Raw genomic sequence first — 27,199 nt, forward strand, 5'->3', positions numbered from 1 at the left:
CACTGGAGCAGATTTATGAGGAAATGCTGATGTTCCCTCAAGCATTTTCTTTAGTCTTTAAAATTACTTTGTCCAGGTTGGATTTTATTTAATTCTCATCCTATGCTACACTAGCTGCACAGCATGTTACTGGCTTATTGTTGATGTTGGTTTTGTCCCTAATACTTACATGTGTATGCTGAGTGGTTACATTGCTAGTCATGTAGGATTGTGGGACAAAGTTCTCAAGAGACTAAAAGCAGCTGCTTCTGCGGGCTGCAGAGGTGAAGCAGTGAAATGAGATTGCTCTTCACATTTTAAGAGATCCCTGTTAAAACAAACATAGAAGTAGATTTGAGCATGAATCAAATTCAAGTGCCATAACATTTTGATAGGAGTGGAATTACTTTACTGGATGTGACCTGTCCGAATCATGCACTACCAGTTCCTGTCAAATACTTCACACTTACTGTGTGACATTTTAAATTAATAATCCCCTTGAGATAGTACACACAAACTCCTATTTCAATTCACTGGAGATTTACTTGTCCTCATAGTTGTACACCATAACATAACATAAATAGAAGTACCCTCGAGGCTTTCAAAACAATGATGTACTTAAATGATGTACCAGTTTCACTACTGCTTTTAGTAAGCAAAATATTTATTGTAATACTACTTTGTGTTCAATCATTTTAGCAGTAAGACAGCTATATGTATGATCTTTAAGCATTTCTATACTTGGTATGTACAAACTTCCCATCTGTTGTAAGTTATTTGCTGCTTCTAGTTTACTACTATCTAATAAAACCTTTTCTTTCTATGTGGCTTTTCTGCACTCAGATTTAAAGGGCCTAAAATGTGACTATTTGTGAAATTATGTACATTTATCTAATCTGTGAACATACTCAGATACAAGCACTTACTTAAATAACCGACCACAGCTCTCCTTTTTCTGCAAACTACACAGGAAAAAGCATAATTTTGTGCTAAAATATTTATGAAACTAAGTTGATGCCCATTACATTATACATTCCACATTGTATGTAGTTGTAATGAGGTATAAACAAACATTGCATATTTTAATATTAAATATCTACACTCGCAATAAAATAATTTTCATATTCTACTGCATTTTTAAATTTCATTATAATTCATTAACATAATTTTGAAATAATTGACCAAATTATTGAGTAGGGTTGTGGCAGTACAATATGAGAGTGACTAGCATACTTGTACTGTGTTGATTGTGGATGACCTTCAGGCCACGGTTCCAAAGTATTTAAGAGAAGTCTACCCATGGCTGGATCACCTAATGATATGAATTCAGCCAGGTCACATGTTCTTACACAATTGCCTCTCAAACACCTTTGTTGAGGCAGCAAGAGGCCACACTAGTGGTTTTCTGTGGGTGTGCACTGTCAGTGCACTGCCCGACACTCTCAGCTGAACTGTGCCCAGGACTGACACACCTGATGTATCCATGGCACTTTTGTTAGTAGCTGTTCCTGGGGCCAGACTGTTCCACAACCAGTCTCTTGAAAATCATCAGGTCATTTCCATCTTAATCCTCCAGAAACAATGTCCCACTTGTGACAGCTTGACAGAGGTATTGGATAGTTTAAACCCTGTTTACCCTCCAATTCTTCCTCTGGTGACTAACCTGTTAAGTGCTGTGCTGTTGGCAGAGGTGTGGAAAACTCAAGTGGTGCATGCTGTGAATGCTACTGCCAGGTTGTTGCTGGGGAAGAGGTCCAGCAGAATCCCCAGGGACCCCTGGGCTCCATCCTGGACTGCCCATCTCATGGCTGGGACTGCTGCACTGACCCAGCTGAGCTCCTCCTGGATGGCACCCCCTCCCTGCTGCAGGAGAGGCAGGCTGGGGGAGAGACCATCGCACTGACGTGCTTGGCCTCTCGCCTGAGCTGCACAGTCTCTCAGAACAGGGAAGTTGAGTCACTTGTAAACTTTAAATATTTATCTGTGACTAGAAGGGCTTTAGTATCCCAGCCCACCCAGTCTCTTCACTGTCAGCTCAGTCTTAAATTGTGACACACTTTCACTGAGCAGCATAAACAAAGCTGTTGCTTCGGCAGAGGCTGGTCATAGAAATTAAATATATTTGTATCAAAATTCTATGTATAGGACAAAGCTCCCTTGTGCAGTCACCACACACAGCAAGAGAAGTCGCATGCAGAGGTGAAGCAGGGGAAGCTGAGCTGGCCATACTGGGAGGAATTCTCAATATGAGTAGAATTACTGTCCATGCTATTAACACTGAGTCTTTTGGAAGAGTTGGTGGCAGTTGGAAAAGATGCAAATGCCTGGAGGGACAAAAGCAATGGAAAAAAACACAGAATGGAGAAGGTGATGTATTTTGAGGTCTGTGCTGAACATACATGAGAGAGCAGTGGTCATCTCAGCAGTAATACTGAGCTGAGAGGAGATTGCTGTGATTTGGAGCTGGAATCACCAACTGCATTATGGCATTGTTAATCAGTGTGGAGAACGTAAACAGACAGCAAGGTCTGGGCATGCCATGCCATTCAGAAAGGCACTCCCTTGAGCTCAGGGTGATGAATACTGCAAAGCATGCTAGGCTTTCCTTGTGAAGCTTTTCTGATATTAGCCACATACTCCTTTCTTACTGTCCCTCCATCCCAGCCCCTCTGTAAAGGAGCTCTCTCTTTCCAAAGCAGAATTTTCTTTGGACTAAAAAATGCAAGTTTTTTCCTAGCAGTTCACCCAAACAAGGCTGTTTGGGCAAAAATATGTGAGTGGCAATTCATTTTTACCCAGCAAGACTCTTCTGGCTCACTGAAGGTATCCATTACTAGTATATTTCTCCAGTCTCCCAGACAGAAATCCATTATAGATTTTGAGTGAGTATCAAGACTGCTTCCTAATAGCAGAAGGTCATGTCTAGTCATTCCTGGAATGACAGGAAGGTGAAAGAGTTTTTTCTATACAAGGCACGTGTGGACATGTTGAATCTGTGGGGAAAAGTGATGAGTGATGTAGACAGCAGAGAAGGCCACTGTTCTGGGAAATGTCTGAAGATGGTACTTTGCTTTCTTGAGCTAAAATTCAACCACCTCTGACACATAATGTTTTGACTTAGGAGGAGGAAATAGAAAGGGCAATTTCTGTACAGCTTCATAGTATCACCAGTTTTGACTAGAATCAGTGATGACTAGGTCAGGGTGTGCATTTCCATTCCCTTTCTCAGAAGGGAGTTGTGTGGTTTTTGTGGTAACCCAAAAAGAGAAAAGTCTCAAGAAAGACCCAAGAGAGGCAGATGGCTCAATCTCCACCAAGGCAGAACATGTAACTGAAGTGTGGCCAGTGTACCCATGTAGTTTATGCTAAGGTCAAAGGAAAAAAGAGAAGGAGGCCACAAGTTTTGGAATACTTGAACAAATGAATGTCTGAGGCAAAGAGCAACAAGAGAGTTGGGTGAATGACCTGTGACCATCCTTCAGAAAGAAGATTAGGGTAGGGACACATGAGCTAATGATATACCTGAGCACAGAAAGTGGGGAAGACAAGAAGTAGTAACTAACAAAAAGAAAAGTCCGGGATTACTATGAAGGGTCCAGTCAGGCACAGAATAGCAGAACCACAGACAGACAGTTTGCACATACCTATCCAACAAATTAGTGAAGAAACCCTCAGAGTAAATTTGTACTGGCAGCTTAAATTTAGACTGACGTAACGCTTTGAATTACTAGACCATGGTAGTTTTGATTTGGTACTAGATGGCCTAAAATCTGAATTACTCTTTTACAGCCCACAGCACAGGGAATGCACTCACCATGTTCTTCTGACAATTACAAGACAGTTTAGAAAAGGAAGCTTATATAATAATACTATTTTGTGAGTATTCTTTTCTAGATGACTTAAGTTGTTATTCTTTCCAGTAACCTGTTCACTAATAATTCTCTTTGCTTAAATGCATTGTTTGAGATTACCTATGTCATCAGACTATTCTAAGCCTTTTGAGAATTAATTTTTCAGAAGTCTTTGAGAAAGTAATTACAAAAATAAGATGTATGCTTCAACTAAAAAAAAAAGGGAGTAGCAAAACAGGTAAAATGTGGCCAAGACTCAGCCACCCACTTAACAATAAATATCTGAATTTACAACTCCCTAGAAATTACTGGTTATAGATCAGCTATTCAACAGTTGCTTAAGTGGCCTCATTTATAACAATGCTCAGCAGCAGCAGTTCCTATTTATTTCAGTAGGAGTTGTGTAATTCAACAGCTTGGGTGATTGGGCAAGCAGTATTTTAAAATGGTCCCTGCTAGCTGCTTCATGCACTTTTCTATTTTCTTTAGGTGTTATTATTATTAAGCAAAGGTGATCAGAAATTCATAAAAAAATCTTTTGTTATCCCTTTAGATCCTTTAACACATTGGTATTTCTGGGTCTTGAATGCTTCTCTCCCAGTACCATGCAGCTGTCCTGCATGATTTTTTTCAATAGTGGTATTTCTGGCTTAGCATTTTAGTCTTGCTGTATTTGCTAGGAGAATGGGTAAATAAAGCACCAAATGCAACACATTAAATATAATTTTATGTTTAGGTTACTGTCTCCTGTTCTATTTTCACCCAATTAACACTGCTTAAATTCTCTTCCCACTACATACCTTACATTACTCCAATCAGCTCTGCAGATTTTTCCTGTTCCTTAGTGCACTCCTGTTTTCCTTAAAGAAATGTAGGAACACATTACCTCAGTTTTCAGATGAAGTAAAATCATCCAGATCAGTGGTTCTTATATGCCTCTTGCTCACTATGACCATAGCCACTGCTGGTAGAGGTAGCAGAAGTTGCAGCAGCAGCAGCTTTCAGTACTGGCCAGGACAATGTGTTTGACTGCTTAGGCAACATTTAGCCAGCACTTAGCCATATTTTTATTAGAATCTGGGAATCTCAGTCTAGGTCTTCAGTCCAGTGTGGTTTCCAAAAGCATCTTTCCATTTCTAAGCACCTCAGAAAGCTGCATCCTGTTCCCAGCATTTCTTTCTTTGATTTAGGATTCCTGGCTGTCACCTGTGAAGAAGGAAAACAGTCTTTTGAATGACTTTGAATATATGTGCTTTAGTAATTTGTGAATTCACTTTAATGTTCTTGAAAAAAATTTTTATCTACAGGATGTGTTAAAAGAAACTTGCTTTGATATACATATACCTGTGGGGGTTTTTAACCTAAACAATATGGATGCTGTAGTCCTCTTTATTTTATCTATTTCTTTTTGAAATCTACTGTGGATTTAACTTGAAGAACAGTAAAGAAAAATGTTTTTCATCAATGCAGTTTTTTTACAATATTCCTTCATTTCTTGCAAACAACAAAGCAAAGAAAAGGTACTGTATGTTTTTATCTTACTGACAGACCTAAGTGTCAAAAAAGGCAGCATATCTATTTTTGCAACAGATCTGTTAACTGTTATACTATAATCACATTCTTCATTTTTTAAAAATAATTTTGCAAGGAACAACTCAGTGATACCCCGTGTTCCTAGATAACAGCTAGAGAGAACACATTTCCTGTACTGTGCCTCATAGGAAGCTCATGTCAAAGTTTTACCATCATGCTATAGAACCATAATAACAACTCACCTTCCTTTTCATTTAGTTGGTTTTTACTGAGCTTTGTTATTCCACATATGCTCTTCCGCTGGAAACTTTTATTGCAGAAAGCCTTTGAAGAGTGGGAAGCTCTGAAGCTCTTGAAATTTATCTGAAAGTAATATGGTTCCTTTTACCTTGGTTTTTACTGCTGCTCACATTCTTCTATTTCCAGGTAAAAAGTACAATGAATTCGTCAGGTTTCCATGAAAAGGCAATACACATTACCCAGAAACTTCAACATAGTATCAGTTTCCATCCCATTCAACATTTTCCTTTTTCTAACTTGTCTTAAATTAGAAAATGGAGTTTATGTATCAATGTATTTTCTAGCAGGTTTTGAAATTATTTGACACTAATCATGTAAGAATCCCATTTACTTTGGAATACTTTACTTTCAGTACTAACGTTAGTTCTTTGGGAAAAGACAGATATATTATTACACATTCTTTTCTGTTCTGTACCCTTTGAGACACATTGGACATCCTACTGAAACATGACATTTTTCTGCTGAGATCATTTCTCTCGTGACACATGATAAGAAGCATGGAAGCTCCTTTTTTACTTTACATCTTACAGTCAGATTATTATAAAGTCATTTGTTAGTTCTCATGCATGAGAATTCCACTGGTTTGCTAACCTGTTTTTTCAATTGCTCATTTTCTATCATTTCTCCCAAAATATGTTGGACTCAGGTCTCTGGGATATAAGTAATGATGATGAAAGAGTACACTGGCAAAAAGGCTGAAAACACAATGAAATTACTTGAAGTCATAGAATACCTAAAGTTTAAGAAATCAATTGCATATGTAAGGTTCTTTGCAACATTTAATTCTCAAATTAAATGAATTAAATAAAGCTTTCCTCAGCTCTCTAATCAAACAATCCATTCTCCCAAATAATTAAAGGTATTAATTTTGAGTTGCTGTGCAGAATTGAAGAGAATTCAGAGCAAGCAATGGTTTCTTTCCTGATGGTTGTTGCTGAAGTACAGCAAAGCCTGAGCCACAGCAGCTCTTTGATTAAAGACAGAGCACAGTCATGGGCCATAGAGGCAGGCACATGATCCAACCCATGGGAACGTAGCACAAGCTGCAGCACTCACACCTAATCCATGGCACATGCTTCGCCTCTGAGTTGCTTCACCAAACCAGCATGACTGCTTTTAGCCACAAAGCCAAACATCTCCTTAGCCAGGCACAGCACACAGCACTCCCAAGCTGCCTGGCACAACAGACATTCTCCCAGTGGAGCGTACATGTGGAACATGGCACTCCCTCCCACTCCTGCTCCATGTGGAACATGGCACTCCCTCCCACTCCTGCTCCATGTGGAACATGGCACTCCCTCCCACTCCTGCTCCATGCTTCAGTCTGCCCTGCTCATTTATGATCACTCCTCTCTACTTCACAAACAGGAAGATTGCAGTGCCTGTCATCCCACCCCTGACCTATGCTACTCCCACGCTGTACATGGTGGGACATCCCACGATCCCTCAGGCTGATGCTCCCTCCAGGGTTGTTATCTATGCCATGGGCATGGTGGCTTAACAGGTTCTGTAACAGACTAGCAGGGGCATGCAAATAAAATAGGTGAAACTACTTTTTCAGTTCCTTCCAAATGAATTAACATGTTAATGGGGTGAATGCTGTGCTTTGCATTTCCACTCCTACAGATCTTTGCATATTTATAGAAAGCAATAGTTAATCTTTCAAAAAGACATGAAATAAAAATATTGTTCTCAATTCAGCATTTGTTTGGGTTATTCTCTGGAGTTAAATTGAATATATAACAACATTCATAGCCTTACAACAGATACCTGTAGAACAGCATGCAAACTTAATGTATAGTCAGTCATTTATTCAGTTCTTTGAATTTCCATGGCAATTCCTTCATGCAGTAAAATCTGCTTATTTAATTTGGTTAGGATCCTCATTGCCCTTTTGAATTATATACACAGACATACCAAAACACTAGGTTGTAGTGTTTGTCCTAAAACCCTTCCCTTAAAATGGCTGCTGCTTCACTTTCCCCTGCTATGTGGGCCCTACACCACCTCTCAGGTTCCTGGAGGACAGTGGGTCTCCAAATGAGAAGAAAGGCCTATGTACCAGGCCTGCAGCAGGCTACCCTTGGTGGCCAGTAGACTTGCTGGGAACCAGAACAATACTGGGAACAAAGGAAGACACCAGAGAGGGACACATTCCTAGAATGATAAGGGCTGAGGCTTCAGCTGTGCCATGGGGAGTAGGGTGACACTACATGGTGACACAACACAAAAAACAGGTAGGAAATAAAATGATAAAAGAGATGAACAAAATCTTCCAACAGTGAAGACTGCGGTAAATTTAGAAAACCACATTCAAGGAACTCCCTCAGCAGGCCATGCTACTGTCATCCTCACAGCTTCTCCCACTGTCCACAAGAGAGGGAACAGCAGCTGTCATAAGCTAGGGGATACACAGAGGTTGTATGGGGCTGGGGTACCAGCCTGTGATACAGCAGGGAAGAGAGAAAAGAACAGAATCCAGGGATGGTGCAGAAGCCTCCAGATGTTACCTATGAGGCACTGGGAAGTTGCCTTGATTGCCACTGCAGACACTGCTTCAAAGGATTAAAAACCACTAGTTTAGAAAAAGGGAAATGTGGAAGTGCTTTTAAGAGTGAAGACAACAGTGAGGGTTACCCCAGGAGACAGCTGATATTGCATGTTAAACAAAGGAATCTTCCAAAAGATGGACAAAACCTCTGCTTATGTTTCACTGTAGAATCCCTCCATCTCACTGCTAATAAAGGTAATGCTACTATGTAGTGCTAGTCCTGGTTTTGTCATTCTAATGTGTTAAACACAAAATCCACTGACCAGTTCTGCTCACAGTTACTCCTGCTCCACCCACAAACACTACATGACTGGAGTGTCCCTTCCATACAACTTCTTCAATTATGGATTTAAATTCAATGCTTGGAACAGAATCAGTTCTAGTTCATTTCCACTGAATTGGTTATCATGTGCCAGTCAATCTCATTATCTTTAGAAATGATTATCATTTTTTTCCACATCCAAAATGTTTCAGCCACTCTTTCACTGGCATACATGTTGCCTCCATGCTCTGTTCACAGATGGACTTCGTATTTTTCACTGAATACTTACAAAAGATTGAATTTCCTCACATGATTGGTAATCAGTCCAGTATGTGAAATAAAGAAAATCAAAAGTAGAAAAGGTAGATGTATTCTGGCAAGTGTTTCTTAGTCTGTTTCCAATCACAGATTTTATTTCTGTGGGCCAGAAATGCATGTAAGTCTCTGTGTCTTCAGAAAGTTACTCTTATGCTGTATCTGGCTGAAAGCCCATTTCTTCACATCTTTCTGTCACTCAGGTGGTTTTTTTTCCATCAATAAGCTGGTGTACAAATATGAATTACCAGCAAGCCTTAAAACAGGAAATAAAACTACAAAATGAAGTTGCGGAGCATTTAATTAGAGTGCATAGTCAAAAAAAATTGAAATGTCTGTTGCACTAAAAATGAACTTCAGGGTTTCACCTTTACTAAAAAAAAAATCAAATAGACTTATATTTTAAAAATACCACTATCAGACTTTAAAGTGTAGAGGAAGAACTGATATGATTAATAATATAAGTTATAAAGGCAGATCATGCATAGTACTGACAGTTGGGCAAGAACTTCCTAAGGTTCTGTTCTGAAGGCTCCATGATGATACAAATTTCTTTCAAAAAATATTTGGTTTATTAAAAAAAAGGAAACAATCAGCTTTTCTAAACAATCCCCCAAATGATGAAAATTTGACATTCATTAATCAGCGTTGATATTAACTTTTTTCCATCCTCTAGTGCTAAAATTAAACTGCAGCCTCTAGCACTTCCTGTTTGTGTTCCTACATCCTTAGTGGGGGTGTTTTTATTTTTTATTTTGAATGTTTTCTTTTAGGTATTTTTGGGGCAGGGGGAGGGGGGAAACGGGATTGTTTTCTTTTAAATCATTATAGCCAACATCATGGAAATCAGTTAGCATACTCAGGCAGAAACTCCAACCTACACAACCTAACAAAAGAAAACACAAATCAAAAGAAGTTTTGGGCATGCTTCATACTAAACCAAACCAGGACAGCACCACGATTCTTAATGCAGTCCAAAACCAGGCACTTCCTTTTTGGCCAATAAAGTTTTATATCCTCTTTGCCAGTAGTGAGCTTTGCTTTTTAATACACCATGCATTTCCCTGGCACTTTGGCTAAAAGTGAAAGCTGCTGCTAACATAGTTAGCATACTGCCTGAGTATGCTAACTATGATATTTTGACTTCTGATACAATGCAAGCACAGACACACATACATTCCATTACCTTCCATCCTTCTCTTCACAGTGCTAATAATGCAGAGGTGAGAAGTGAGGCTCTCTCCTTCCATTCTGTACTTTGCTGCTCCATTTGCTCTAAGAGACTGTGACCAACTGTCCCACCTACTTTAGCTCGAGTTTGCTTAAACAGTGCTCTCAGATGTCTTCATTCTCTTACATCAGCCAGTTTCCTTATGACTGTTCCACAGGGCAGTCCGTATATTGTGATCCAAACTGCTCATCTAAAGTTAGTCCAGCGTTTCCTCTTCATTGCAACAGAGATAAGCTGCTAGCTGATGATTTTCAGTGGGGAAAATATGTTCCCCTGGGACTTCAAGGACAATACACTGTATTACTGAAGTTCCAAGGATACGAAATAACACTCAGAATTATGCAATAAAAGAATCAAGTTAACAGAACATACACTGAAATATCACCATTGAAATGCAGAGCGAAATCATCTTTCCCCCAGTTTGTAAGACCTCTAACAGGAGACTCAGTCCTTCAAGGCTAAGCAGGTGCTCAATGCCACGCTGAAATCTCACATCCTTACAGGTAATACAGACCTAAAGTTCTTGGTTACAACATACCACTAAACACACTTTCTCCAAAATCAAAGATCCAGATTATTCACTGGAACAAAGGAAGGAATTATCTGTAACAAGTGGGATCCTGTTCTTAATTCTAAAATTATTTCTATAGCTTAAAATATAGAAACTAGTAAAAATAAAAAAAACTAGTAAAAATAAAAAAATATTTAAACTCAGATATTCCTTAAATCTCACACAGATTTAAAAAACTCCTGTTCATTTAGTCTCAGCAATTTTCTTCTACTGAAAACTTTCAGGGACCTAAATATAAATAAACACACAGTAAAATGTCTCAAAACCAGGGTCAGTCACTGGAAGCTACTTCTGCCAGCATCAGTTTATGTAGTCCATTATATTTCTTTTGCCATAAAATTTTATTAAGTCCTGGTAACTTTATTGGTTTCTGGGCATCATCAGTTTTAATTACTACTGCTTTTTGTTCTGCTGAGTTTGAATATTTTTAATCTATCCCTTTCATCTCCTTTTACCAAATAAATAAATCAACTTCTTTTTTGTTGTAGTATTTACCATACAGTTGCAACTGCGTACATAAATTAAATTAAAATGTATTTTAAGTTAGATGAGAAAAAAATAAAGCTGAAGAAATTGAAGAAGGCTAATCATAAACAAAGAGAAAGCCTATTACAAAGCTTACCATAAAAAAAGCCCCAAGCCCAAGAATAAGAACAAAAATCTTAACAATTGAGAAAATCATTGTTATCTTATTCATGGTCACATTTAAGCCTTTACGCATTTCATAATACCTATGTACCTAAAATATATATATTTGACCTTGACTTGTTACTTGGTCATTCCTAGGTTCCATAATATAGGCTGGGAGGTCTCAAAATTCTACTCCTGAAGTTTAAAACTTAAATAAAGAAGGAACTTTTTCAATCTACTAAAGACATTTTTTTTTTTACTCTACTGTCATTCTGCTTGGATTAAATATCCAAGATCAGCATAAAACCCCAAAACTGTCCCAGGTATTACTGCTATTACTCTTCCCTTCTGCTCATGTTGACAGCTATATGACCAGTGATCATACAGGTACATATAATATACACTACATTGCTGATTAGTATTTAGAAAGGCCATAAGGTACAAGCCATAAAGCATTGTTGCAACAGCAGTACCCTGTAAAGAACCTTCAGAACCAGCACCAGGTAAGCTGAACTACTGCAAATAATGTTGAATACCTTTCCCCAAAATACTCAAAGTACAAAAAGGACCTAAGCCAGCGACTGAGTTTAAGGAAGGCACGTGTCTGCAATTTCCTTCTCAACCTTCCATATGACAGGAAGCTGAGACACAAGAAGTCCCTTCAATATTAGCACATTTTTAAAGTTGTTGAATTGCTCGGACAACTGTGGCAAAACTTCAACTTTGTCCAAACCTTGAGGCTTGAATGGAATATCTGATTTCCTACAATGAAAATAAGATATTTATTTTAAATAATGCCTATACTTAAGAAATGCTGTTGTGACAAATACTTAGGAAGTCCACTAAATTCTTAACTAGCAGTTTGCTTCCATTTCTAGCTTGAGCAACTAGAGGTAAAGAAATGAGGAGTGTGGGTGTGGAGAAGAGACAGATATCCTGATATCTGTCTGAAACAATCTCTGCCCCTCTCGGAGTTCCTTTGTTTTGGCTTGTTTTGTTTAGAGCTGCAAGAACTCTGCAAATGGGTGTTCCCAGCTTCTGGCAGCCATATGTGCTGCCTGCCATCTGTTTTCATTCCACCGCACTATGGAGACAAACACACTTCATTTTTAGTGTTCTGCATTTCCTGATGTTGCACATAATAAGGATTATATCTTAAATCCAACCCGCTATATGTGAAAAATCTTCCAATGTTAACAAATGAGTTAAGGAGACAGATTTTCCTACAAGACCAGATAAGATAATTTGCACTACTTGCTTCTCATTGTAGGTTATATAATTTACACTGAAGTTTGTTTGGTTCCTGCATAGCTGTGCTCTGTACCTCTTCTTTCTTTCTACACTGCCAAGAAGGGGCTTCCTTCATGTATTTTAAGGATACATCTTCCCAGCAACTTCCTGGGGTATAGGAAATTACTAAGCATTAAATGTCAAAACAGGATATGAAGAAATCAACAGCTGGACAATCAACTCTAGATAGACAACAGTGCAACAAATACTTGTTTGAAAGGAGGAATTCTGTGCACAGGCTCCCACATAGTTCTGTTGGAAACCATGCACCCCATAATCAGTTTGCAAGCATTAACTGGGTAATGTAATATTTATGTAAACTTCTAATGGAAAAGATTTCACTCTTAGACCTCAGTGCAACCCTGGAAGGCACCCATGGATGGCACAGTGGACAGACAGCTTTTCTTCAAAATGTACCTAAGCTGGATTCTAGAAAACATTGCTGATTTTACCTGTATTAAGCCATATATTTCTAGGCAACAGTATTTTCAATTACCTCATTTAATCTCCACCTTCTTAAACTTCTAAAAAGTTGAGTAAGCACTACCTTCTATCTACATGTGCCCTGATCACCATCTACCACTCACCAGTGGTACCATTATTGTACCATTGCCAGCACAACTTAATAATCATACTTTTAGAGCAGATTGCAGCACAGATCTTTCCACCATGTAATACTGCAAATTCAGGACACTGTAAATTAACATTAAACAACTGTGGATGAGGAATTACCTCTGGTTAAAAAAAAAAAAAAATTATTAAAAGCTGGGCTGAAATGGAGATCAACAGAGGATATTAGTGCCTTTAAAACAATGTGTGAAGAGATTCAAAGTGTTCATTGTTTATAGAGTACTTCAAAAGACAACTGAATGAGTTCCATTTACATTTTTCATATTAGCTCTATTCAGCGTGGGTTACTTATTAATTCTTTCCTAAAATAAGCACTTCTATTCATTGCATGTGATCTTATAAATACAGAAGTACTTCTTCATTAATTAGACTAGCAAGGAATTTTTCCAACTTTTTAATTCATTCAAACTTTTAAAAAATGGACTTAAATTACTTTAAGTTATCTACAGCTATCACTCTTCCCCCAGAGATTCTGACCAAAATTATGAGAAAATTACTTTATCTTACTACTTCTAAATATATTCTGCCTTCTGATTACAAATTATCAGATGCAGTTAAGGAATTTTGCAATTCCTCGAGGTCCTCTAATACACTGCAAAAACAATTCCTGCTTTAAAGCAGAAACTATTTCAGCTATCAAAATATTAAGTAGAAACAGTTTTGTTGACGGGTGGCACCTGAGTTGTCTTCCTTTTCCTTTTTTCTACCAAGGTAGTATCTATATCAGCCTAAAATACTCTTCTGTTGAGTTGCCACTCAAAATCTCAGAAAAAGTGTTTAACTGAAACCAAATACAGTAGTTTTAAATGGAGACTGGCAAATTCACTTTGCATTAGTCAAGCACTGATAAACATCCTTCCAGTGTGTACTCTTCCCTTCCAGTGTGTACAATACAGTAAGTACCCTGTCACTGTGTTAATCTGTATTGTAGGGGTGAGGCTCTTTTAATTCCCCTCATAAACTGTTCATTTACATTCTAAAGTAAAGTATATAATCCATCACATATTGTTCTGTCACTTCTGAGCTGCCATAATCTACTATTTGTTAAGATTCCATTGTTCACTGTGCATATGCAGTTTTCTAATAAAATCTGAATAGTTTTATATTTGCTTAGATTTGTTGAAAGGTCAGCAAACATTTATTTCAACATAAATTATTTTTGACAAACACTGGAAATCAATACAGAGGTTGGAAAGATCAGAAAAAGGAAGAAAAACTTTAAAAACACTGATCTTGAGAGCATCATCCTTAATTCTCACTTATTTAAAAAATAAAACCATAGTTTGAACTTTGTATTTTAGTTCTATATTAGAGTATCTCTTGTATAATCCAGGCAAGGCCTTCCTCACATTCTGATAAAGGCTATCTAATCTGAACATTCACTCCATGTTTTATTCAGAGCACTGCAACATCTGATGTCTCCTGGATAGTATTTTTTATTATATTGATTGAAAATAAATGTAAAGACTGAATTAACTGAACAGAAAAAAAATGTATATACTTTAACATCAAATTTGGGAAGAGTATTTAAAGCAAGTCAAGGCAACAGCTTAAAAGGATTTCAATCTACATGCCTAACTTGTAAAAGATTTATTAAGCAAATCCAAATTAATATTATTTAAAAAGTATTTATAATGAATAACCTATTTTTTCATAGAAAAAAATATTATGTTCTTACTCAGTTTTAAGCCTCAATTTTCTATCACAGGCCATGACAATTTTAGGTACATAATGAACACTTCTTTCAAAATGAGGTTATTTTCCCAGCAACCACCATGCTTCCAAATAGTTCTTGGTATTAAACACAGGTTTAATACTTAGACATCTAACACGGAAATTTTGAAGCAATATTGAAATTAACTTAATTTCAGCACTTCTTGATACTACACAAAATCAGTTTTTTAAAAAATGTCTAAATCCTCTAATATTGTTTAAAATATTTTGAAATCATCAGAAGCATCTGTTATAATTGGAAAACAGAATTCAATCTGTTTTCCCAAGCAGATTACAAAAACTCGAAAAAACCAGCAAGCCAATCCCAAAACTCCAAATTAAAATCAATGTGCTTCTATGATCATGTTTTGCTTCCTAAAAATTGTTTCCTTGTTATTGTAAAGTTTAAGAAAAGGGTACTTTATGGTTCAATCCCTTAATTTTTGTCTTTGTTTTTATAGCAAAGAGGTTTTCATTGTGATGTTTACCTATTCAATACACGTGCAGTTTCAAGTTGGTTTAATGGAAGCAGTGAAACAGGAAATAATCTGCCAGCAGAATGAAGAGGAATTGCCAACCAAATCTTCATGTTGTATCCATGGTATAATGTCTTCAAGGAATCCAAAGTACCCTTCTGCAGTTCAGATTCTCAGAGGTCACTGAGTTTTATAATTATTTCCAAGCAATTTTCCCCACATCCTGTTAAGCTCTCTCTAAACAGCTGTGTGTGTTGCCATGCAGCTTCACCATCCCCTCCATTCAGAACTGCTTCCAACATAACTTCTGTTGCTCCAGAAAAATCTGAATAGGAGCAAAGATTTTTATCTATTGGAGGAAAAGACAGATAATTCAGTAAGCACAGCTCCAAACAGTATATAATAATAGAATGCACATTAAAAATGCTAAGCTGTAATAGATGTTTAATGATTTCAGTTGCAACTACTCAGATTCATTTGCCACCAGACATAGAAGCATCTATCCTTCCTAGTAAAACACAAGTATCATATATTCACACTGTGTTCTTGCTTGCCCTGCCCTACTGCAGGTAGGACTGTGTATATTAATAAAACTGAGTTTTGTACCAGCTTTAATTAAATGCACAGTATTTTCTTGACTTTGCTAAGAAACGCTGTTGGAAAACTAAAGAATATTCACATTTTGTTTTTAGTGTTTGCACCGTAGTCTCTCCATATAAACTATTTATTTCCAGTAACACCTCTGCTACATGATATAATTCATTATTTAAATTCCACACTTACCTCCTATCAGAGCAATTTCTGCTGTAGGAGAGCGAAGTCTCCACTGTATTCTTCCACTATGAAATGTCTGACTGCTTGTCCTAACTGAAATGTTATCTATTTTTAGACCAACTGACTTGCACTCAAACTTCCAGCTGATGGAAGCAGAGGATGATCCTTCTTTTCGGGCTAAATAAACCTACATGGAAAGAAGACACAACCAGCATGTCAAAAACTGAGATGACCAACACACATCTAATTAATCCTCATAACAAGGACATAAAAATTTTAAAATAGCACATTTTCATTCTTTGTCAAGCCCCTGAATCTTTAAAACTGTACAAAGTAAAATTTTATATTAAAAACCTCTTTCTTTATCCCCAAGTATATTCCACAGTTAGGTAATTGTACACATTCACAGCTCCTTGCTAGGGAACACTAAACTATTTCAGTACAGTACTGCTGATGGAAAGAATGGTGCAATCAGTAGCTTCATCAGCTGTGGCTGCACACTGCTTCTCCTAGGACTTGGATTTGTTTCTCAGTTAAAGCAAATCATACATGCTGATCATTTATAAATCCCATATTAATATTATTTGAACTGTTACAACTTTGTTTAATTTAATTTAGTCCCAATGCTGTCCTGAACCTGGCTGAAGAGCCACGCTCACATATTAACATTAATTAAAGTTACTATGAACACTCTCAAGAATTTGGTCAGAAGTGCCTGACAGTTCTTTCAAGTGAAACATCTATCATCAGCAAACCTAAACAATAGACACTACAGTTTAAAGAGTCCAAATTACTGTGATCCTTTTGGAATCCTAAATTAATAAAAATTCTGTCATGTCCAAGCTTCTGATTAATATCATACTGAGTGGACTTAGTCAGCTCTTTATTTTTTAATCTTGAGAGAACCAGAACAAAATGATAATAAAACACAGTAGTTAGTTTTACTAAAGAACCCACCTAATATAGAAATGTAATTGACAGACTATTAAACAGAATTTTAGTATTACTATTTTCACATTGAAGTAAGCTAAAACCCCCTAAAGGTGTGAGGTCTTACACTGAAGATCACCTATGAAAATGCAATGATTTAAGCTGTTTTCATGTCAATGTAATCCTAATGTTCATTAAGGTGCTGACCTCCACATATTTTTTGAGTATCTCAGCTGGTTCTAGCAAGAGCTTTCCCTTGATCAGATCCTACTGAACTGCTGTATTTGAGTAAGGAAGCCAAAACACCCCATTACATACTACTTTGTTGAAATGCACTAAACACAGTTTGGAACACTAGAAAAGCCTCAAACATTAGTCTGTTACATCTATCATTATAATATCCAAGCATTTAATCAGAAAAAAAAGAACTTAAAAGTTTTCTTTTGTGTATTTTTTGACTTTCCTCTAACTTTCAAACTTGGTTGTTTTGTTTCTAGTATTATGTGAAAAATACCTGAATTCAGAGGGAAAAATGTAACCAACCAACCAACTCATTCAATTCTCTTCCACTGCAGCAATTCTTCTGGACAACAAGCCTTTCACCAATCCATGGATTTCAGATCTATAGGTTCTTACACTATTACTATCACCTACTGTGGTCCGCCAGTTTGAGTCCTGTATACCAGGTTATCTCTGGGTAACGTGACTGTATCTGTGGTTTGTACCTGTTTGCATTGTGTACCATAAAACCAAGTGGTTATTTTCTGTTTCTCTTCATCTAATACTTACAGATACATTTTCTGTGGCTTTTAGATTTAAATGCCTTTCCATTCATCACATAATAAATGTTAACCAAGTATTACTGTAAAGGTTCCTTTGGCTTTTAAGTTCTTGGATGGCTGAATCATACTCCAAAGCTGCATCTTGTACTAAAAGAAAAGGCAAACCCCAAACAACCTTTCCCTCTGCTGTTATCCTCCACTATCCAATCCCCCAACACCCAATGGAAAGTAATTTTCAATTCTAAGATTCTTACACACTTTTGTAGGATGCAAATTCCTGAAAAACTAACATGCCTTACCCACAAGTCTGAGAAAGAGCTGGAGCCGTAGCTCCTAATTTCTCAATGCCACCATCTCATCCTTTTGAGGTGTTACTGAATACAAGGCTAGAGTCTTTTTGCCTGGTCTTATAGATTAGTCCCACCCTGTCTTATCTGATTAGCAGAGCTGAGAAAAATTGTAGTTTAGTTTCAGTGCAGGGACAACATGTTTCTTGCAAAAGTGAGGATGACTGATCATTGCAGAAGTGCAAACATAATGTACTATCAGATTTTTAGCAGATCCTGGAGAAGCAGACAACAATTGTACAATTCTCCCGTTCCTTTCCTTTTTCTTTCTCTTTAGGGCAGCACAGCCTCTTCAAGTAATTCCCCCAATGCATTTTGCAAGTCAGTTATGTACAGACCCAGGAGAGAAAATCTCAAGAGGCAGATACATACTTAGCTCCATTTTTATCAGTGGGAAGCTAGAAGAATATTTGGTCATAGACCCTTCAGACTAGTAAAATGACATAGGGAAAAAGCACTAACATGTTCTAGAGTCCCTGACAAGAATGTTCAGTTCCACAGTTGGTTGCTGTTGTGGGAAAAGCTGTTTGCTAGAACATGGCCCCTTCCCACTCCACAGGCAGCAATTCTCTTCTTAGATTTAGAGCCTATGACTCTGGTGCTTCTCAGTCCTGACACTATGGAAGGATTCTGGGCAGGGTATACAATATTCTGGATAACTGATAGGTTCTTGTCTTCTTGCAGATGGAACTGTATTATTTAGGATGGCAATTTCTTCCTTTGGCTGTACATCAAAGAGATGATGATATGCTATAAAACTATTCTTAAAACAACAAATACCTTTTTTTATTTCCAGAGAAGAACTGCTTTTCAATAAAACAGCATTTTCCCACAAGCCTAAGAAGGAAGCCATTTTATAAATTTGGCATTCTGGCAAGGATTTTGCCTACCTGCAGAGAATTCAATCATCCTTTCTGAAAGACAAGTTAAATTTATTTCTAATTTCTCATACCATCTGGCAATCTTACTGAATCTTAACAACAGCATTTACTAACATCTGCTAAATTCTATGGGCACCAAGAGAGGTTTTGAATCCAAACACTGGCAAGGGTTTTCTGTTTTACTGGAGTTATCATAATTTTACTGTACATTATAGGCTTTTAATAATTGCTATTCTTACCATTTTCCAATCTGTTTCAACCTTTCTCCAAATAGATTCTGCCTTCCAAACACCTGCTTCCCAGCCACTTATTTTTTCATTGTTATTGGAAATTCGTGTATAACTATCTTCTATTACATTGTAGACGAGATGGAACAGTTTAGATGTCTTCTCCTTTTCAGAGGGAATAAAAACTACTTCTTTTCTTTTCTGAAAAAACAAAAACATACAAGCACCTTCATTCCCCAATGCCTAAATTCCCTCAAGACTACATTACTTTTAAATAGTTTGTCATGGTTTTGCAATTCAGTTTTGCTGCCAAATGAAAAAAAAAAAGGTCCTTTTTAAGAGAGGTCATGTACAAAACCATTTCTGCAGAAGAAAAGTTTTAAACCAGTTTCTTACAGCACACTTGCAACTCTTCCAGAGTGGAGGAGTACTTTTATTTTTTAAATTTTCAAATAATTATTTCAGAAGTAATTTTTTAACAAACTAACATGAAATAGTATCATCTAAGTAAGAAATGAGAGTTTCAGAACAGAATATTTTTATGTTGAGTACATTGCTTGTACAGTGAATAAGTAAATGGTATTCTGAATAGCAAATCTGTAACTACCATATACAGATGCTTGTGTATGCCAGTTTACAAATCAACTTCAAAAAACTTAAAAGTACAAAATTTTTACCTTGACAGTATTATATTTTTTTAAGTAATTGTTTTAAAGAGTTTCAGAAATTAAGTCTTCCAAACAATAGAAAACTGCAATAAACTATTAGTTTCTTAAACTAAGACAATCTTAAGAAGCTCATTACTTTCACTCAACTGTTTCTGTACAGGACAGACATTCCACATGATGGGATTGCTACAAAATTTAAGACACATCTTCACATCCTGACTCAAGCTAAGTATTATTATGGTTCTGGGAAACTGTATCTTAGCATAAAAGTCAACCCTTGCTTTTGGAAACAGTAAAAAATACTGATGTGAAAATCAATAAAGCTTATTATTTAAGAGATTGCTTAATTTACACAATTCTAATTGCTCCCACATTTTAGTAACTAAAATAGTTGGTCAAAACCTAGTATTGGTTTAAACCTGGAAGTACCTAATAATACAAATACAACATTTTTTTACGATTTTCCCAATCTAACTAACTTGAACTTTCTAGCTCTGTCAAACTAACTAATTTAAATGAAATAAGTATTTTTAACTTTTAAGAACAAAATACATTTTATATCAAGAAGTCCCAAACATTATTAGAATCAACAGACCACCATCAATTCTCAAAAATTCCTCGTGGACCTCTACTGAATTCACATCAAACTTTCACCTAATGTTTTTGCAAGATTCACTTATTTGAGCTGAATCTGGCTATCCACCGTGAATTTTTTTTGGTTTTGTTTTTGGTGGGGGTTTTTTTGTTTGTTTGTTTTTTTACAGAACATAATCACAAATTCTTAGTTAGCTACCTCTAAGATGGTCATCAGTGCAAAAGTTAAATACCTCTGAACCAATTTCACCTCTGGCTACTCGCCAAGCCATTGAGCCTGATGTTCTTCCACCATATTCTCCAGGTTTAGGTGTTCTAGGAGAAATAAACTCAACAAGCTCCACAATAGTCCTTTCCAGGAGCTCTCTTTTTCTATTTTCTGACAAAGACTTTTGTCTCTGAAAAAAGACATTTAGGAAAAAAGAAAGCATTCAGAAAAATGGTATTCGTAATTCTGCTCTAGAGTGACACCAACAGGGAAAAATAGGATTGAAAAAATGGATTAACATTTAAAGTTAGAGCCATTAATCTTATACCACAAATACAAATACAAACTAGTCATAAGCACACAGTTACATGACAGCAGTGTTTTCTCTAGGAACTTTCAGGCACTGTATGGAATTCTTTTAAAATAATGTTTGTGCTTTTTCTTTAATACATTAATTTGGATGATAAAACTCTTCCATAACACTTTTCATAGCTATTCATATCACTTTTCATACTGGACCATAGCCATTCTCAATATTATTTGGAGGAAAGAGAAGGCAAAGAATCAGTTGTGGTCAAATTTTTCTTCTCTAAGGTGCAGTGACTTGGTTGGCAACAGTTTTGGTTTTGTGATTAAGCCCAAACAAAAATCTTTGAAAGCATTATTTCCCTGATTTGGTCATAAACAAACCATGACATCTCTGTTTTACAAACGTCAGAAAAATCAAGAAAAACTTAGTTCCAGAAAGATTAGCGAAAAATAAAAGAGAATTATGTCTTTACCTACATGTCTTTACCTACATGAATATATCTATGAGCAATTTTTTGGTAAACAACTTCGAAAAAATTTCTTGAGATGTCAGTATTTTGTCTATATGATCTTCATGTCAAATAAACAAATCTGGAATGTGAAGCCTTTCATTCTTTTAACTGTGGATAAACTCACATGGGGCTGAAAAAAGATCAACATTGAGTATATAAACTATTACATGCATCGTCTTTTTTTCTGCTTTGGTGATCACCCAAGGCATGCACACCCAGCCCACTGGGACCTGAAACTTGAGGCTGATAAGCATTTCAATTGTCTCAAAAGCAGTTCTGACCCCAGCAAGTTTTGCTAATAGAGATTACACAAAAGAAACATTTGAAGACTTTTTTGTTCCAAACAATGTGGAATTGTACAAAGAAAAGTAGATACAGAGAAATGATGAGAAACAGCTCCAGCTGAACAAATTCCAGATGCCAAATACCAGTTCTAACACAGCAAGGGGGGAAACACACCTCTGCTTGTGTTCATGGATGACAACCAGTGGTTGCAGCAGTTTTCTATGAAACATCAGGCCTTCCTGAGTCTTAACAGTTGCCCTGACACTTAGGACATCCCTATGCAGCGCTGCTGATCTTGCTCCAGCTCAGAGGAAGCTTGATATGGTTTATCCTAAATTAGCAACACCAATCCACAATTTCCTTTAAGCACTTTGATGCTCTGGTTACTCTTCACAGTGCTCTGCTCTGTGACTTTAATTTTTCATTACTGTTAAAATTATTTCAAGCCCTGGTCTCAAAATATTAGTCCAGCTCAATTATTCACAATCTTAATGTATGGCTATAACTCCCAAACCAGCAGGCCTCAAAAAAGGCTTAATCTGTTTTTTAAGTCATCAGCTGTATACTACCACTGGAACTAAAGTTTCCATGCATGGGAATTAGCCCTGTAAGGAAGGGAGGACAAAATAGAAACCTCAAGGTGGTTCAAGGTTTTATGGTATTCTAGTATATTGCATCAAGTTCCTGGTGTCCCAAGTAGGGAGTGGAAAAAGCTTAGCAGAGAAGTTCTGCAACCATGACATGCAGGTGCAAATGGCTCCATGCATTTTGGGGATGTTAAGCATGAACAGTGTAAATACAAATGGCTCTGTGTCAAAGCTCTGCTGATGGTATCAACACCTTTTGCAAGTCTTGGAAACAGCCCATGAATAATTTCCCTCACTTCCTAGAGCTTGTAAAAAATCATTGAAAGAAAACTAAACCTGCATTTTTTACAACTGTAAATGCTACTGTTTTCAAGATATAGCAGCCCTGATGTGGAAAACGTTCAGTCACCCTGAAGGAGTCCACATAGTTACTAATGAGTTGCAGTTTACTCCCAGCAAGAATAAGTCTGCTCCAAAGTCTCTAAGAAAAACAATAAATACACACACATCTGTGTATGTAAGAGATAATATGATAAATAATGGTATGCAAGAGTCTTATTTCCCACAAGTTCAGCACTGCGACTAATTTCTATGTATTCGGGGTAAAATGAGTAATTAACAGCATTTTTTATATCCACAGTGCATGGATATTCCTGTGAGGTTACCAAAAGCATTCCTTTGTTTGAGGACTTCACATATTCCTGCAGATACTTGTGTTTCACTCTCAGAAACCCACTGAAGCAAGGTTACATACCGTTCTATTTAGTGCATTAATTGTCTCTCGCAGCGTAGCTTCGCTGAGCACCGTCCTTCTAGAGAGTACTTCTTCATGTTTACTGCTGTATCTCCAGGTGACATCAACCACCTCAAGCACAAATGGAAGAAAATAAAGCAACCAAAAATTTCCATATATCTTGCTTCATTTAAAGAGGCTAGTTAATAAAAGTATGCTTTTCTACTATAATTGGGAAAATCACAACAAGGTGGAATACACTGCACACTTGCTTAGGGCAAGTTTGTTTATTATTAGCATCATTACTCCTACCTCATCTTTGGAGAATGCAATTATGTAGGAGAGCTTCTTTCCCCAGCCAGCTTCATAGAGAAGAGGCTTATCACACACATTTTCACAAGGATCACAGTGAAGCCATCTTTTCTGAGATGAAGAATATACTTCAGTCCACACATGATCTATGTAACAAAGGCCAAGAATAAACAATGACTTATAAAGATGGAGCCTCTATTCTAATCTTGCAGAATACTGTAACTTTTTCCAATTTATTAAATGAACAGGTGAAAGAGCATGTTTTCTGTTCATCTACATAGAGAAACTACCAAAACTTCCTCCTCCTTAGGATCAGACCCTTACATTCAGCTAAAGACCGTATCATTCTGAAATCAGTCATCTGACCTTAGTTGCAGAACTGTATTTCACCTCATCAGGCAGGACAAGAAATTGAACAGATATTGTCTTTGTTGGCTGACTGTGTAACTACACATGCTGCCTGATGGCTAATATGATCTGAGAGACATAAAATGCATAACCTGCTTTTGCACAGGTTTGCATTAATGTTACAATACTCCAGAACACCGATACCTGTATGGTCCCAGACGTATCTTGCCTCAAACCCTACAGCTCTGCAGCACAGTGTAAAACAGTTGGCCCACTCGCCGCAGCGTCCACGTCTGGTTTCCAGAAGTTTTTCAGGGTTGTTATACCTACAGGAAAAAAAAACACAAAACAAGAACAATTAAAAATACATTTCACCTTTCAGAAATCTTTAGATCGTGTTTTGATGATCTGAACAGATTTCAGTATCAATCAGTCCACAGAAGATAATGGAAATAATTGCTATACTGCACAAAATACAAGAATGCTACCTCAACTCACACGACTCCATCATACGTTTATAGCAGCACCAAAACAAATCTGGTAAAGTTTCCAAAATTAATTTAGACATCTTAAAATACTACTTTTATGCTGATCCTTTAAACAGTTAGCAAAATGTCTAAATGCCACAAAAGTATAAATAAATTGTATATTTGTTCTTCTGCTATAGACTCAGCAAAAGATGTACACTATGCTGTGATTTTCTGCAGAAGTGAAGTTTTCCCTGCAATAACAAAACACTACCTACATATAGTTGCCAATATTAACATATTTTATTTAGAAACTGTAGTTCATCAAATTAACATTAAAAAAAAACCCAAACAAGCCAGGCAAGTATTCAGAACAGGTCCACATAAGAGAAAGCATATATTGTTTTTAAAAATCTCTGATTTTGCAGAGAAATTGCTGGTTCTTCAAACATTCTATCATGTTACTTAAAACAGCTTCTCTACTTTCTGAATTAACAACTTCTCACCTGTTCACAAAATGCACACATACAAAACTGTTTCTTGAAAGAAAAAAGGCAGCAAGTTTCTGTATGCTCACCTTGGGAATCTGTTACAGAGCTGACACTGGTTGCAGTAATGGTTTTCCACTCGTCTGGCATCCCACCTTAGATCATCATCAGAAGGCAGCAGGTAGCCACTTTTAGGCTCTGTCTGCCCACCACACCTGCTGCAAGGAAGACTATTTACCCAATGAAAAAAGGAAGTCTTAAACCAGTCCAAAAGCTCCAACAATAAGAAGTCCTCTTCACTCACATGCGCACCTGTAAAATTTATACAACACACAGTTAGTTCAAATGGAAAAATAATTTAGTTGAATTTAACAGTGCCTATGCAAACTAGCATCACTAGGCCTTTATTTATTTTTATGTACTTTTAAATAAAATCCGTATTAAAATGCTTTGTATATTACTTAAGTACATACAAAAAAGAAAATCTAAATTGTCAAGACTGAGTAAGTTCAAACTTGAGAACAAAAAACTGCAGTACTTAATACTATAGCTAGAATGAGAATGAAAAATTGCTCAGAAAAGAGAGTCGTATTTATATTTCAGCCTGATGAAGTTCCTGATGCCCTTCATACTCTTCCAGGACTTTGGAACAGAGAGTTAATTATTTTTCTGCTCCAAAATATTTTCCTATTCATAGGAATAACAATTGTTTTGATTTCAACATACCAAAGAACCAGACACTGGCAGCAATCTAAGCAACCAGGTGTACAGGCTGTCTATAAACAGACCTTCTAGAAACACTGCACAATTATTGTAGAAAATACGTATATAGCATGCAAACGTGTTGAATTTGTTCTAATTTCAGCAAATAAACACCTTTCTCACCTTACCCAAGGCAGACACAGGATGTCTTTTGTTTTCTACTCTAGCTGATTTCACCACACCAGACTGTTCTGGCTCATTTTCCTGCTTACAACAGGAGTTAGAACCTACTTACATATTCTCACTGTTCTGACACGTGGAAATAGCCCCATTTAACCTAAAAAACAAATCTAAAAATCCAGCTTTTCAAGAAAGATCCATTCATTTAAACTCCTTAGAATCTTTAAATGCACATCCTATTACAATGTGCAGAGAGATCCTTTTCCTTCTCAGATACATAAATATTCAAATAATTCTTCCTAATAACTTTATCACCTAGGCCACACTGCAATCACAGGTATTACTGTCTGTTATTTTTATGCACTACAGCTTTATTCTAGTCACAGTGCAGACAGGTTTGACTAATGAATATTAACATATAAAATAAATTCGTAAAAATGTTGCTAGAAGGAAATTGAAGGCAGTTGCACTAAAAATTTATGCACTTTTTCAGCATGGTGAAAAAACCCCTAAGTTAATTTCACATCTTGCTCTGAAGCTGTAGCCACCCTTGGTACAAAGGGCTCTGTAGGAGCATTAACACCATTAAACACACATTGCATGAGAAGAGATCATCTGTTAATCAAAACAAGAACACCTGACTTCTAATTATAGTAAAATTTCCATTTTTACTCGGGTATGTGGAAAACCTTTGTGCTGTAACACTCAGAGAAAGGCTCACTGCTTACAAAATGGATATACTTATATATTCAAACTTTTTGCTAAAAGCTGAATGAAAATATTTCAAGCACAGGCCATACTCTCTTTTCCTGGATAACAACACTCAAAGTAGAACCCATCTGTGAAAATATGACTGCTACGCTATAAACATTCTTCCCTTGATTTGCAAAATAAATCCTTCATTAAAACATCACATGGAAAAATGACAAATGTGATTTCTTTGAACAAAAAACAGTTGGCTGGGATATACAGCTATTTTTGACTGTTCAGTCCATCTTTCTAATGAAATGTGGCAAAGAGAAAAAATAAAATCAAAGCTATAATTCTCATCAAATGACTGTTACCTTCCTAGTCTTTATAAGCCAAAAATGCTCACTATGTGTTGCAAGGCCTATCCTAAAAACAAGTGTCCCCTAGCACTAAGTATTTATTCCTAGAGGTGACAGTCTTAATGCAGCAGGACAGAAACCAAGAAGCTGAAAACCAATTACCCAAACATCTCATACATAGTTCATTCCAAAACACATGTTTCTATAAAGCTCTTGAAAAATGCTTTCAAGCTGTCACAATCTGAAACAGTGGAATCCCATCCCTTCCCCTTTATCTGTATCTAAATTAAGGTCTGGAAGCCATTTTGACTAAATCAGCCTGATGGTTTGGGAAGAAGCACTCAGGGCACTATCCTCTCCCTTCCTTCCCCTTTTTAAACAATGTGCACAGTAGTATTAAAACAGAGTCTAAGAGGCAGGCTTGCTCTTGATTCTTCTCCTTTATAAAGAAATTTAATACTTGTAATTTATTACTGCTAAATCT

General features: G+C 36.7%; 1 protein-coding gene across 2 annotated transcripts in view; it reads right to left on the bottom strand.

Annotated features, from left to right (window-relative positions):
• Window positions 1-63: 63 nt before the first annotated feature.
• The window catches only part of NGLY1 (N-glycanase 1), a 35,288-nt gene continuing 8,152 nt past the window's right edge, over window positions 64-27,199 (bottom strand). Inside the window, exons 5-15 of one of the 2 annotated variants that reach the window (XM_058021161.1) lie at window positions 24,874-25,096; window positions 24,034-24,155; window positions 23,482-23,627; window positions 23,191-23,301; window positions 20,769-20,933; window positions 19,286-19,474; window positions 16,116-16,293; window positions 9,978-15,681; window positions 5,606-5,726; window positions 4,631-5,036; window positions 64-307 (exon numbers count right to left, since the gene is read on the bottom strand). In XM_058021161.1, the coding sequence (XP_057877144.1) occupies window positions 15,506-15,681; window positions 16,116-16,293; window positions 19,286-19,474; window positions 20,769-20,933; window positions 23,191-23,301; window positions 23,482-23,627; window positions 24,034-24,155; window positions 24,874-25,096 (1,310 nt within the window). In that variant the 3' untranslated portion in view covers window positions 64-307; window positions 4,631-5,036; window positions 5,606-5,726; window positions 9,978-15,505. Of the gene's footprint in view, window positions 308-4,630; window positions 5,037-5,605; window positions 5,780-9,977; window positions 15,682-16,115; window positions 16,294-19,285; window positions 19,475-20,768; window positions 20,934-23,190; window positions 23,302-23,481; window positions 23,628-24,033; window positions 24,156-24,873; window positions 25,097-27,199 lie in introns of both variants that reach the window. The other variant, XM_058021168.1, reaches the window with a different exon arrangement.

The sequence above is a fragment of the Melospiza georgiana genome, chromosome 1, assembly GCF_028018845.1.
Source record: "Melospiza georgiana isolate bMelGeo1 chromosome 1, bMelGeo1.pri, whole genome shotgun sequence".
NCBI lineage: Eukaryota > Metazoa > Chordata > Aves > Passeriformes > Passerellidae > Melospiza > Melospiza georgiana.